General features: G+C 44.2%; 1 protein-coding gene across 4 annotated transcripts in view; it reads left to right on the forward strand.

Annotated features, from left to right (window-relative positions):
* Positions 1–15,148, forward strand: part of BMPR2 (bone morphogenetic protein receptor type 2) — a 513,538-nt gene that overhangs the window by 354,888 nt on the left and 143,502 nt on the right. For all 4 annotated transcript variants that reach the window (XM_086955265.1, XM_086955263.1, XM_086955264.1 and 1 more), the window contains exons 4-6: positions 2,437–2,547; positions 4,144–4,235; positions 5,175–5,405. In XM_086955265.1, the coding sequence (XP_086811391.1) occupies positions 2,437–2,547; positions 4,144–4,235; positions 5,175–5,405 (434 nt within the window). The remainder of the gene's footprint in view (positions 1–2,436; positions 2,548–4,143; positions 4,236–5,174; positions 5,406–15,148) is intronic.

Consider the following 15,148-nt stretch of genomic DNA (forward strand, 5'->3'; position numbering starts at 1 on the left):
GTGTTTCTCCAGTATGCACTCCAGTGGCTTAGAGGATTCCCACCGATGATTGCGACATAAGCATCTCTGCTATATCCATGGATGAAGTAGTTATTGATTTTGGGCCTTTAGGTTTGACCATCACTGGAGGTTGTGGGGCACCAGTCAGGTCCACTATCCACTGTGGCACAGTTCGCAGGTGCTCTCTGTGCTGGTTGTTTTCGTTGGGGTTAGTAGTGGGGCCATGGGTTAAGACTATTCAGAGGTATTTGCTTGCATGGAATCCACCTGTTGCTCAGCTTAGATCGTTCACCAGGTCCCCTGCCTCTGGTGTAGTAGTCCGGAGAGGATGGTGGGGTGGGCGAGCTGGCCCAGGTCAGTGTGCTTTCAGATATTCCACATTCTAACCTGGTCTAGTGATTCATGATCACATGGGAGGGAGAGGGGAAGGCTTTACGTGTCCCCTTACCCTTGTGTGTTTCAACTGGGCTGCGCTGCAGGGAGACAACAATCAGGGGGAGGGGCCAACTAGTTATGTTGCTGCCACACCCGCAAGTTCACACTGGAGCCTCTGCCCCATTATTTAACGTAATTGGAGACCCCAGTAATGAATCCGTGGGTCATCTCTGGGCCCCTGTGCCTTCCTATGGCTAAAAAATTCCTGTGGGTCATGGAGAAATCAGGCAGATCCACGGACCAAGTCCACGTTCTCTGAGGTCCAGAGATCCCCAGACCGACTGAGTTGGTAGTTTCGGGTTGCTGTTTCTGCCCCTCATGACACTCGTGCTTCCCTAAGGCCTTGTCAGTGTTTTTGTTGCAGGCACCGGCCGCAGAGAATTTCTAACCTGCATCCTCAGTTTATCAACTCCTAGCTGCCTCACCGCAAACCGCAAGTCTGATGCCTCATGGCCCTGAGGCCAGCTCCAGCCCTGGTCTTCCACAGGTATCCGGGCCAATGTTCTCTCACATCTGTCGTCCACGTGGGTACCTTCCACTTCCCTCTCTGCAGCGCCAGCTGTGGGTCGCGGCTGTGTTCTGTTGCTATTGTTCGCGTCCACGGGATCTTCTACAGGTGCTTCCTGGACACGGTGTCGGTTTCCTTCTCTCAGGCTGCCTCCTTAAATATCGCCTGGGTGCAAATCTGGTACAGCTCCCAGTGCCAATCCGGGGTCACCTAATCTGGTCGCACTGGCTCGTGCTCCACTGGGCGTCAGCTGGGTGTGGGCCATATTATGAAGGATGTTTGGCCTGGATGCAAACTGAGCTTTTTACAACACGTCTGTGGCAGACACCATCTTGGACACGCCTATTTAGTATTGATTGTAAAGAAAACAAAGAGGTATCTATGTGGATATTCATATGTTTTGTTTGTATAATTTAATGAACATTGTTGAAAATATTTTGTTCATGCTTGATTATTTGAAGGATTTGAAATTTTGCATAGCGCCATGTGTCATTATTGATCACTTTAAAAGGTTAGACAGAAGTAGATGGAGTTTTCATATAGCCGCCACATGTAGGTGGTGTAGGCTGAAGGAAAGAAATTAGGCAGACTGCGACAACTGTGTACTTTTGGGGAAGGGCCGGGGCAAGGACATTTGATTGTAATAAAAGATTTTAAAGTCTGAAGCAGGGGGATTATCAAGCTGTCAGAAATTGATGAGTCGGTTCCACTGAAAGGGAACCAGAAGCAAACAGTGTGCTAGCATAGATTTGTTGCAGTGTTGGTTGGGGCTAATCTAACGCAGGCAAACGGGAAAAGGGAGTGCACACGAAGCAAAGAGCTGCAAATTTGATGTGTCAAGTAGTGTTCAAAGCAATTTTTTTCTTGTAGTGGAACTAATGTCAGGTCTTCAAAGTGGATAGTGATTTGTACATCAAACTTTAATTGTTCAGAAATATAAGATGCTTTTAGTTTCTTTCTCAAGTATGCTACACGTTTGAAGGTGGTATTTTTTTTCTACTCTAAGTATTACCATGCTTCTTTTGGTGGTGGTGAGCTATTGCTTCTAAAAGAGAATCGTGCGAAACAAATATGTTTGTGTTCCTGATCTGTCGTGGTACAACTGAAAAACTCTGTTTTGGGAAGCACGTGACTGTGTGTAGGGAGTGACGTGGTTCAGTTTGTGCTGAAACCACCGGCTCCTGATTTACAAATGCTTTTTAGAAAGTAGTTTTTGGCATTGTTCATTGTTAATGCCAGTAGCAAATATTGCCATCACATTCATCTAACCAATATTTTTTAATAGCAAATACTGGTGTTGGCTGTAATATGTAGTTTAGCGATGGCCCGAACTCTGAAGCTGATGCAACATATAGTATTTGGACAAGATGTACAACATGTGGTCTGAGATCCTATTCAAATCTAACGTCTTTCAGCATAATGAGGACATCTAAAAACAAGTGACATAGTTTCAAACCGTTTATAACATTGATAAATCTATTTTTCTTTTTCAGGCCAGTCACGTGGGTTCCACAAGGAGGAGATAATCGTGATTGCCTTGGGATCTGTCTCTGTGTTAGCAATTTTGATTGCGGCTTCTTTTTTTGGATACAGGATGTGTGGAGGTATGAAGTAGAAATAAAGAGAATGCGCTTGCCTAGTGCAGTTATGACAAAAGTGGCGATATTTATATATTTATCAAGTTTTGTATAGCTTGATCTTGACCCGAAGGTATCAACTGCATGAGTTACATTTGTAAGTATGGATACATAATAACAGTTTGAAAATAAAATGTACAATAGACATCAGGATATACAGGTGAATGCAGTTTTGAGGAAGATATGGTATAAGTGTATATGGTGCTTTATGGAGTTGGAACGTCATTGAGTGCAAAATGTTCCATGTGGCGTAAAAAAGAAATACATAACGGTATGTGTGACGATATTTGAGATGGCTAAGGGAGATGGGTATAATATATATATATATATATATATATATATATATATATATATATATACACACATACACCATAATCCTGAATACGGTCAATATCTCGATCATTCACACGGAACACAAACGTAGAGATTTTCAAATCTTCTTTATTTAGAGCAGTTTACAGTGCAAGTGCGCTGTCATATTGCAGCAAGTGCCCAGCCTGACTCGTTTCGACTGCCCCACGGCTTGATATGTATATAAAACAATTTTTCAGATAGATACAGTACATATATAAATAGTGCAATACAGAATTGGCAGAGCAGCAAGTGTACAGATTACATGTGGAGTACATAATAGTATATAAGGATATTTTCGACAGTCAGTAGTCTAGACGGACAAAGTAGATATCGAGGTAGCTAAGGAAGGGTGTAGTGGCGGTGAGGTGAGGGGGGGGTAAGGGCACAGTTTTCACTGAGGTAGTGCTGCTCAGATATATTTAGAGGTTGTTGGGAGTTAGCCAACCCATCAGTCAGATGGTTTGTGGCTATGGTTTTACAATAGATGTAATGCATCATACAGTAATCCCAGTAGCAAAAATCTCCGCTTTATGGGTCTACCAATAATTATTTTGGACTTTAATATGCAATGTAAATGCATATGAGCCATTAATATGCCTTTGCACTAGTTACCCTTTTGTTACTATTAGGTGCTTGGTTCTTCTTGGAACACCATGTTATGGAAATCGTGTATACGAAGGTGATATATCACACTGTCCTTCTAGTGGGCACAGCAGTTAATGCACAATTTCAATGCAAAATGATACTGTGTATCTCACAATGCCCAAAAGATGCACTCACAAATTACAAGAAATCCAATCGGTTGGTAAAAAGCTGTAAGAGAGAATTCTCATGTTAGCTGCTAGTACTCCATTGCTGCCTCTATGCATGTATATAGAAGACTAGGCTGTGTGATCATCTATGGGTAATTTGGTAGTACTGGCCCAGAAACTGTATTTTAGTGAGGGCAAAGTCCGTACGCCACTGATGGCTGAGTCTGAAAAGCACTGTTATTGGACCATCGGATCACTAAAAACATCTTGTTTTTCAAAACGTCTCGGACTTCATAATTTATCCACATTTACGGAGTCATTACTTGATGGATTGAGTGCCTTGAAGTTCATTGATTTGTGGAGCACACTCTGTCAAGAACTTGACTTTGTTTATAGAAATACTGAACTTTATTAAAGTAGTATTGTGCTTTTTTTGAAGTCTTTCTATTGCCCACAGGAGACCGTAAGCAAGGGCTACACAGCATGAATATGATGGAGGCAGCAGCATCTGAGCCCACGCTGGATTTAGACAACTTAAAATTATTGGAGGTAAGAACTTGAAACAAAGTTTGGAGAAAGACAATAGTTTGTATGTTCAACAAGAACCTAAGAGGGCTTTTACTCAAAACTCAGAACATTAGATGAGAGATTTAAGTGCAAGATGTGCACGTTGGGTGACTAGTACACCTTGATATAACATGCAGAGCCTATCACACGGTAGTACTGGTTGATGGAAAATGAGAGTACTTCCTTTTTCATCCCTGTTAATGTCTCTCAGCTGATGTTTTTTCCACTTGTAGTGTTTATTTTTAAGAAGCTGTATTATGCAGAATTGATTAGCAGCAGAAGCTGCTACAATGTCATTCCCTGATCATGAACATCATTAACGAGTGACCCAGGGGCAATTCTGAGATAAAAGTGCTGCTTGAAGGCATAGGAATATGGAATTGGTTGACGTAGTGGAAGATAGCCATGCCTCTTTTGCCAAATATCTATAATCGGGGAGTTGTACCCTCCCACATTGAAACTTCTCTCACCAATATGTTCTGTGTGACAGAATACCAGTAAAGTTATTTTTGCTTATATGTAGTATCCAACATTCTTAACCAAAATATGAATGGTGGTATTAAAATATAGTTTCTAGTTTTTTATGACATTTGCAAACCATTTAACCTTCAGCTTTGACGTTTATCATGTCACCCGAATGACAGTATAAAATCATAAATACATCTTTAACATATGTGTTACTGATTGTACCTATGTGTGGAGTTATGAGAAGGCTGTGCATGCAGATCAAATACCATTTATTCAATGACTGGCTGTTATTCATTCTCTGCTTTGCAAGCAAAATGTATAGGAAATAATTCACTTAGGAAGAGTGACTATTTGGGGGTTAGGCATGTTGCTTCCCCTTTTTGGATGCAAACAAATAGCATTGACTGTTTCTTTTTAACTACATTGTACTGACAAATATATTATTTCAAACAGCTTATTGGTCGCGGCCGATATGGAGCAGTATATAAAGGATCTTTGGACGAGCGCCCTGTAGCTGTGAAAGTTTTTTCTTATAGCAACCGCCAGAACTTCATCAATGAAAGAAATATATACCGAACCCCATTGATGGACCATGGCAACATTGCCCATTTTATTGTAGGAGACGAGAGACTTACTGCTGATGGACGTATGGAATATTTATTAGTCATGGAGTACTATCCAATTGTAAGTGTTTCAATTCGTATGTAACACATTTTTAGTTGGAATCCAGGCAGAGTAAATCCTCAGTTTGTAATAAATGGCTTCAGGGTTTAGGGCAAACAATGCGTGATTTGAAATTTTGATAGACCCAGAGGTCTTGTGAAGCCATACTGCTGCATATTTTAACTGTCTAAGTTTCCATGGCAGATGTTTATTTTCATTTATTTAGAATAATAAGCAATTCATTTTTGTGCCTTATTCAAATACCAATATCCTTACTTCACAGTAATTTAAGATTGAGTTTGTCATTCACATCATATTTTTATATAGTGCTAAAACTTGGATGGAAGTATGGCAGGCATGCATACAGGGTGTTTATCGGTGATTTGTTAATACAGGATCCGGTTCTGTGCCACACACATATTTAGATGTAGTAGGATCAGCTGGTAGGGGGTCGGGTGGATGCCAACTTCCTTTGACCCATTCTGGAGCAAGAAATATGTTGAAGAAAACCTTAACAATGTTTCTGAGGAATGCTAGCAAATTTCCCTTTCTGTAAAGAAGAGTAGTACTTAAGTATGTATTACATTAACACAGGAAATGCAACATTTCACCCTGGCTACCAGTAACCTTGTTTTCAAGGTAGGATGTGTACATGTTTTGAAGGAATTGCAGATGTTTGTGGTGTCATTAATAAGGTTATTAATTATTAGTGATGCCTAAGATACGCTTAATGTGTAGTGCTTCGCTAGACTTGCCAAACAGAAATTCCAGAATGTGCAGTAGCTGGTCAGGCTTGACAATAGGGTCCGGTCCGCCAGCACACCATACTGACATTATATGAGATAGCGATTATTGTCATAAAATGTTTATATTTAATACCTATTGTCGGATCCCGCGCCGAGGTGGGAGGTACAGGGCAGACAGGGTTCTGGGCCCCAACTATGAGGTTAGTTTGCCACTGGTGTCCTGTAGTCCATCTTGCTATTGCAATACAAACTAGTTACAACCCCTTTGCACGTGACTGTCATGGTAGCATGTGTGAGTGGCTACAAGCTTCTCAGGCAGACAGCATGGGTGTCTTGAGCTCAGCACTAAGCAGTCAGTCAAGAGACACAAACCTTTAGTGTCCAGCCCATGACTTGTCTTTTTAATAAAAACAAAAATGCTTTTCTCACGCACCTGTACTAAACACTACACAATCACACTTATATACTCCGAGTGATCCTTTATTAGGCTTCCACATCTGCTGAATTCTACCCAGGTGACCTCTGTTAGGCTGGCCCCACTCCTGCAGTCGTTTAAAAGCATGAATCAAGATCAGGTACAGTCTGAAGTCTTCCCCACATGATAAATTAATACTCAGTTCACAGTTTTTTCAGTTCCTACCTGCCGGTATAATAGCAGGCAGTTGAAGATCTATACTCATTCCTTCAGAGCAGGTCTGTTAGCCGCTCCGCACACTTGTAGGCGATGACTGTAAACAGCAAAGATAATCCTAGGCCAGCTGCGTAGCTTCAGGAGAAGTGTTATGGGTGTGACAACGCCCAAATACATGCATTCTTGGCTTGATAGTTGGGTCTTAGGGCCCAGAGTCGAGTCTGCTGTCTCTGTTTCAGTTTATCTCTTTGTGCTCCAAGAATAAAAGACAAAACCGTGACATTTGATGTCAAACAGATGAGATAGAGACTGGCCAACATATACATTTGGTGGCTGAATTTCAAAACGTGAAGCCAGATAACCTGGAATCAATCCTATATTCCCTACTTGTCCGAATTGTGCGATCCTAGGCAAACGTTTTATATCGCATAGCCTACGTTTTCTTTATTATCACATATGAAAGCATTTTTAAATACCTGCATTCAGCATTTGTGCCGTACACCACCTATTATATTTGATTTAATAGACTATAATGTTGCTCCATTTATAATAATGTAGGCCATGTTTAGGTTTCACATGACTACTGACTTGCCATATAGTTCACTAATGGATTTGTCGCTGGGGTGTGAGCCATAATATTTCAAAGTTCATGTTTAAAAGCTATAACTTTTAATAAATGTCTGTCTATGCAGCGATATAATCTGATGCACTAAGGCGATAAGCTTCCACATATTATAAAAATACACTATTTTGAAGAGACTGCATCATGTTTTTATATTATGTTTGATGCACGGTATAGATGCCAAACGTTTCTATGGCTTGGCTCCTGCTCTGAGCTTTAGAGCCAAGCTAGACCTTGACTCAGATCATCCTATTCATTTGCTTATGTGTCCACCTCTATTTGCAACTCGGACATAGTACATGGAGCCCTCAGTCACTTGATTAAATGATCTATAAAAGGTGAGGACTAGAAACATGGAGCACTGCCTACATGTACCAATTTGACCACTCTACCATCAATGCTCCTCGTAGTAGAGTTGAAAAAGAGTGTGTGCGATTAAAATACATTTAACACCTTAGATGCGGCGCAAATATCCCTCCCCAGTGCTGCGCTGTCCATTGGAACTAGTGCTGAATGGACGTCCAATGGACGTGCGCAGCACTGGGGAGGTATTGCTGCCGACGGCCAACGCCCCGACGCAGCACTTAAGAGGTTAAAGTATGGGCAGAGACACCAGTCTGATGTGTCGTTCGTGACTGTAGTCATGAGTTCCCAGGGAGAACACCAGGCCCAGGTGGGATAGGCAGTGGCGCAGCTTCAGGGAGTCGGGTGGGAAGTGTTTGGCTTGTGACACCCCTGCATGCATTCTTGGCTTGGTAGTTGTGCCTGGGGCCCTGAGTTGGGTTTGCTTTTGCTATGTCTGTTTCTCTTTTCGTTCTCAATTCACTAAAGAATTTTAACTTGTTGAGTTTTGGAGCAGAGTCATTTGACTGATCTTAATTTTGACTGGTTTACCAAAAAAAGAAAGAAAAATAGCGTTCATAGAAGTACTCCTTGAATGGGAGCAAATGTGCTACTTTTTAGAATTCACAAACATTGGCAGTAGTAGACTTGGAATGCTGCACCAGTCACATGTTTCCGGGCATACTAATGGCAATCAAATACCAAAAGGTAAAAAGCTTAAGGTAAAAAACTGGGTACCAGATTCTTCTTTGGTTGCTTTCTCGTCCATGAAGATGCAAAAACAAAGTATGGAGCAGAGAAGACGCACAAATTATACTAGTTTTGCGACTTTTTGCACCAGTCCTTAATCATCTTAAAATGAGGCAGTCCACATATTTGTAAATAAAGGAGTATATATGTCTTTAGATTGAAGCCACTTAATAGGTGGTTCTACAGCTCTAGGCTACGTCACTAGGAGCTTGATGATTGGATCTCAGCCCATCCTGGAATAAGCTTGGCCAACTGACAGAAACAAAGCGCACACACCCTGCATTCAGCATGCATCACACACACTCAACACTATGATATTACTCATGGAGGCAAAGTCAAGGACTTAGAAAAGCAGGACATACATTAGTGTCTTCACTGATAACTGACGTTGCTTCCCCAGTCTTCATTATCTTATACCTCTAAGGACATAATTAATTCTGGTTCGAGGCAGAAATCCAGTTTGTTGACTTCTGTCGTTCACAAGAATGTTGTTTTGTACTCTGGCGAGGAAGCAGGACAACAGAAAGACTATGTAGCAGAACAGACATAATAAAATGTAGCCCAAACCTACAATGCTTAGCAAATCTCAAGCCCAAAAGGCCAGTATAAACTTCCCTGCTTCTCCCTCCACAGCAAGGACTACCCCATGTTCAATGGTTGCCATTTACCCTTCATCCCTTGTCGAACAAACCACCCACAACAATGGGAATTCATTATGCTTGTAAGTCATCCTCCCTCCTTCGTCCCTCAGCCCATCTAGAAATGCCTTCTATACTTCCACCTGAGAACATGTGCCAACATTTTTGAAAGAACAACTTTAGTTTCGCTGGAAAACCAATGGCGGCCATAACAGCCTTGTCCGCTCATCCTTCGTTTCCATGAACCCGTTCTTATTTGTCAGAATATTGGAGCTCCGTTCGGTAAGAACAGAACGTGTTTGCCCTTGTAGCACATGTTTTCTTGTGGATTGGCATAGCTGAAACCCTTTGAAAGGTCTCTGCTGAATTTAAGATCACCACAATAACTGTTCTGCCTACTTTAAGTGTCTCATGTTGATGTATTAAGGGAAATCTGTACACCTATACACTACAATCTTCTGTCTCTCAAGTCCCTCTTCATTGTTATAGAAAACAGCACCCCTAGTTTTCGTAGCTTGGAGCTTCTCTGCAGGTTGCCTAGGGACTTAGACCGTGCATCCTTTTTAACATTACTTGTTATTTACATGTTTGAAAACCATTGAGATCTTTTATGGAGGATGTATTCTCGGGCTGCTGCGCTGCAGTTGCGGTGGTTTTATAACCAAACTTTCTGTCGCTTGCTCCAAGCTTAAAACATTACCACAAAGATCCTACACCTTCCCTTCCACTCATTTGACCCCTGCTTCTATGCTGGCAGGTTTCCATTCTAACTTATCATGCAGCGCATTGATAGATTAGAGCAAGGCCAACTTCCTTGTTTAATCCTTTGGCTTCTAGAAGGCATCTGCTGATTCTCTAGATCCTTCTACTGGCATCCAGCTTGGGGCTACAACAAATTTTTCTTTATTCATCTTTCTTCCAGTAGATTGGATCAGTTTGCCCCTTGCTGACTGTATGTCCGAGTCTGTCATATAGACAAATATTTTCTCAACAGAGTCATGCAAGTGGATGAGGTGAAAGCAGTTTCAAAACATAATTCTGGCTCCAGACAGATCAAAATTGATGCTGTGACAAAGGAATGAGAGGTTACAATACCCCAGAAGTGATACCTGGTAGCAAATATCTGTTGAAGTTGGATCTCATAGCCTCAGTGCTCTGGTTCCTGCCATCATGCTACCCATCCATGCAGGAGTCTAATCTTTGCCCACGGTTAAGCCTAGGGGATGCAGCCTTCACTATGTTGCACCCCATTGGTGATACATCCCCACAACAAGTAAGGGAACACCGTGAGCTGGGCCTGCCCCAACTGGCACACCTCCTGCATATTGCACTCCCCAAAGCTCAGGCAAAGGGAGCAGCACTCTCACAGCAGTACACACCCCCCACTCACTCAAGGATGCCAAAAGCGAGTCTGCTGCTTCTCATCTCAATAGCAACACTCCCCAGGTCTCCGTGTGTCCGTGGGAACAGCCAGTAAAGCAGTCCGTATCTGGACCCTCAAAGTCACAGCCATCTTAGTCCCAGGCAAACCCCACCTCTGATCCTCAATTTTCACTGCATGATTTGTGTTTTTTCCATGCTAGATTTTATGAGCGATTGCTTGCCTTCTCGCCTATTCATGTAAAGGAACCAAAGTTGAACACAGATCTGTGCTTTCCTAGAAACCATGTCTGGAGGTTAAATCTTCCTCGACCGTGCAATCCGTACTTACTTAGAACAGACCTATCTCTAACCTGATTACTTCTAAACCTCCAGTTCATAAGTATAAAAGATCTGCAGATGAATGTTTCAGCAATGTGAGGATATTGCTTACTATTCTTCCTTTCTCCATCACCCTGAAGAAAGAAAATATCTAGTTCTTTGTCCATCTTCTCTGACCTTGGCTCACTCATGGAAATGTCAATAAATTAATCCTTGCCCTTCAGTTACACAAAGAAACGGCAAGTAAAATGTTGCAAACATTTTAGGTGAAAGCGGACCAATTTGCAGAGTTTCTTCACTGAGATTCAACAGATCAACAGACAAATTATTCTTTTGAATCTCAGAAGGCACAGAGCTGCCTTGAAGTAGTTGTAGGACACATGAACCAGGGCAATGAATAGCTATTATTTCATATGTGGAGGCATGTATGGATGCTAATCTACAATTCACTTGACCAAAAATGTTAGGCCATTTTCATTAATTGCTATTATTGTACTCTTCTGCACTCCGCAGCAGTGGACATACCAGCCTTTCCAAGCTTTTAATGCCAGGTAGGATTCTAAAAGAAAAAAAGTGCAAACGTAAATCCAAACCATGATCAGCTACTTGTCCAGCTAGTTTTTTTTATTTTTTAACACAAGCTGAGAGGCAACTTTAAAGCAAACAATATGCCATATATATATATCTATATATATATATCTCGTAAAAAGATTCATCGAGAGGTGATTTCCTTGGTTTATGCTTGTCTTTATTCTAGCATCATTTTATAGTTGAGTAAAGAACTTTTAGCTCAGCCAACGCTTTTCCCCCAGTTACGAGCTTCTTCAGGATTGCAAATATATACAAACCTGACGTGCATTACTTATTGATTATAACAATTTTATTAACATTACATCTATATACACACATATTTACACTGAGACACCTAATTCAAAAATGTGATATACATTACAATGCATTATTTGTCTATCTCATTTTCTTTTTTTAGTTTTTGTCCTTTTTTGTTAATTTTATGCAAAAACTTTGGAATGGAAGTTTTAATAATCAAATTAGTATAATTTTTTACCAGAGACAAGAATGGAAATTTTATTCTCAAAATGTTGTCTTTTTTTCGAGAATGAATACACATACCCTCACCCCCAAACCACCTTATATGATGTGTTGGGTTGTCTTATCCAGGGCTATGTATCGAGTGTGACTTAATGTTTTTCTAAAATCTTTACTGCCCTTTTATACATGTGACAATGTCATCAGATAAACTTGTACAATCAATGGTTCAAATTGGTGGTGAACCATTTTGAGGGGGGTAATATTTGGTTTGTGCTATAAACGGGCCCCCTAGCCGCCATTACGTACTTGCCCACCTACTACGAACTGCATTTTCTCAAAGTAGTGTGACTATCTTCTTTGATTTTCAAGCATAAGTTCAGCGACCCCTGACCCCACCAGGTGGGTCGCTATGCCTCCGCACAGCACCGCCTGTGTCTCCCTGCCCCAGCTGCCGCTGCTGAGGAAGTTCAAGGCCCTCCGCCACCCGCAGGTTACCACCTGCGCCTCATCTCTGGTGGCCAGTGGTAGGCCGTATGTAGGTTTGTTCATCCTCCGCTTTATTGCTTTTATTGTATTGCCTGCATTTTCATTGTTGTGTCTGTGACTCCTGTTGTCTGTCTTCCACCACTGCCTGTATGTGGTCCATGCCCCTTTTTCTTACCTCTGTTCCCCTCGCTGTCCCTGTGCTCTCTCTGCCCGGTCTTTCCTTCTGTACCCTTCGCTGCCCCCGTGTCTCTGCCCGGTTTTCCCTTCTGTTCCCCTTGCTACCCCGTGTCTCTGCCCGGTATTCTCTTATGTTCCCCTTGCTGCCCCCATGCCTCTCTGCCCGTTCTGCCTTCTGTTCTTAGCTGCCCCTGTATTTCTGTGTTCTGTATTTTGCCTCTATGCCACTCATTTTTCCGGTATTTCTGTGCCCTTTTGCCTTCTGTGCCACTCGTTTTTCCCTCGTTTTTGTGCCCCTTTTGCCTTCTGTTCCACTAATTTTTTGTGCCCGTCCGCCTTCTGCGCCATTTGTTTTTTCCCTCATTTTTGTGTCCCTTTTGCCTTCCGTTCCACTCGTTTTTTGTGCCCTTCTGCCGTCTGTGCCACTTGTTTTTTCCCTCATTTTTGTGCCCCTTTTGCCTTCTGTTCCACTCGTTTTTTGTGCCCTTCTACCCTCTGTGCCACTCGTTTTTCCCTCGTTTTTGTGCCCTCTTTTCCTTCTGTTACCTTTGTTGTCCCTCATCGCCCTCGCCGCTGCATTCCCTGCGGCCCGCCCCCCTGACAGCCCACTGTCCATTCGCTGCCCAGCCTCCCAGCTGCTCCTCCCTCCCACCTCCCCATATATGCCGGCCGCTGAGCGGCCACGCCTAAGGCAAGCCCATATGCGCCTGTCCGCGCCTAGCTCCAGAACCCCTGGCCCCTGCACCCGCCACAGTAACCGCCACCACTACGACGCCAGCACTCTGCATGCTCTCAACTCCGGACGGAGCCAAACCTGCTTCAAGGCCGCCCCGAAATGCACACACGGCCCCTTCACCTGCCGGAACTGCAGCTACACCAGCCTCAGAGCCGACGAACCACCCGCCAAGAAAGACCCCAACCACCTCCGATGCCTACTACTGAACACCTGCTCCCCACACAAGCATGCAGTCGAGCTCTGAGAACTGCTCAACACAACATCCCTGGACGTCGCCTTCCTGACAGAGACCTGGTTTAACGACTCCTCCGCACTCAACATCGCCATAGCCATCCCATACGGCTATAAGATCACCCGCAGAGACCGCACCAACGGAGTCTGAGGAGGAATCGCCATCGTCCACAAGAACAGCATCAGGGTCTCGACTAGCACCGAAGACGCACTCAGCACCGCCGAACACATGCATTTCCAGATCCACACAGACCCCCACTTCACTCTGAGGCACCCTCGTCTACCGAACCCCCCCGGACCCTACCCCCAGTTCAGCGTCTCCATCGCCGACTTGATCAGCACGTATGCCCTGACCTCCACCGACTACATCCTCCTCAGAGACCTGAACTTTCACCTTGAGAACAACGACGACACCACTCCACAACCCTGATCGATAACCTCGCCAACCTCGGACTGAAGCAACTAATCACAATGCCCACCCACTCCGCCAGCCACACGCTTGACCCCGTTTTCTCCTCAAGCCCGCACGTCTCAGTCAGCCACACCACCGAACTCCTCTGGACCGACCACCGCTGCATCCACTTCGCCTTCCAGAAGGCCACCACACCCCACTACACCCAATAGATCCCCCGCAGCTGCTGGAGCAAAATCACCGAAGACCAACTACACGCAAACCTCGCTCTCAGCCCACACACCGAACCCTCCAACAACGACGACACTGCCCACAGCCTCAGATGCTGGATCGAGGACTGCACCAACACCCTCACCCCGCTGAAGAAACATCCCCACAGAGTCACCAGCAAGAGGTCCAGCTGGCTCACCCCAGAACTCCTAGCCTCCAAGCAAGCCTGCAGGAAACTAGAGAAGAAATGGCACAGTGAACAAACTCTGGACAGCCATGCAGCACACAAGGACGCATCCGCACCCACCACCACCACCACCTCATCAGGGCGGCCAAGAAGACCTCCTTCAAAGACCGCCTCGACAACATCGCACACACTAGCAAGGAGCTCTTCAACATCGTGAAGGAACTCTCCAACACCAACATTCTGCCGTCGCAAGCCCTATGCAACTCCCTTGCCATCTTCTTCCACCGCAAGATAGCAGACATCCTCGACAGCTTCAACACCCGGACAGCCCCAACAGACAGTAACACAACAGACCCTCCGCACACCATCGACCACGACCCCCTGCTAGCCTGGGCCAGCGTGAGCATCAATGACACCATCAAGACCATACACACAATCCACTCCGGTTCTCTGTCAGACCCATTCCCGCACCACGTCTTCTACAGAGCAAGCAGCTCCATCGCACCTCACCAGCGCAACGTCCTCAATCCCTCGAGACCGCAACCTTTCCAGAGATCTGGAAATACGCCGAGATCAACGCCCTACTAAAAAAACCTAAGGCAGACCCAAGAGACCTCATGAACTTCCGGCCCATCTCTCTGCTCCCCTTCCCGGCCAAGGTCATCGAGAAAACAATCAACAGACCGCTAACCCGATACCTTGAAGAAAACAGAGTCCTGGACCCTTCCCAGTCAGGGTTCCACAGCACCGAGACTTCCCTCCTCGCCGCCACCGATGAGATCAGGACCCTGCTGGACTACGTCGAGACCGCAGCACTCATCCTCCTAGACCTCTCTGCCGCCTTC

Source organism: Lissotriton vulgaris, chromosome 2_1 (genome assembly GCF_964263255.1).
Source record: "Lissotriton vulgaris chromosome 2_1, aLisVul1.2, whole genome shotgun sequence".
Lineage (NCBI taxonomy): Eukaryota > Metazoa > Chordata > Amphibia > Caudata > Salamandridae > Lissotriton > Lissotriton vulgaris.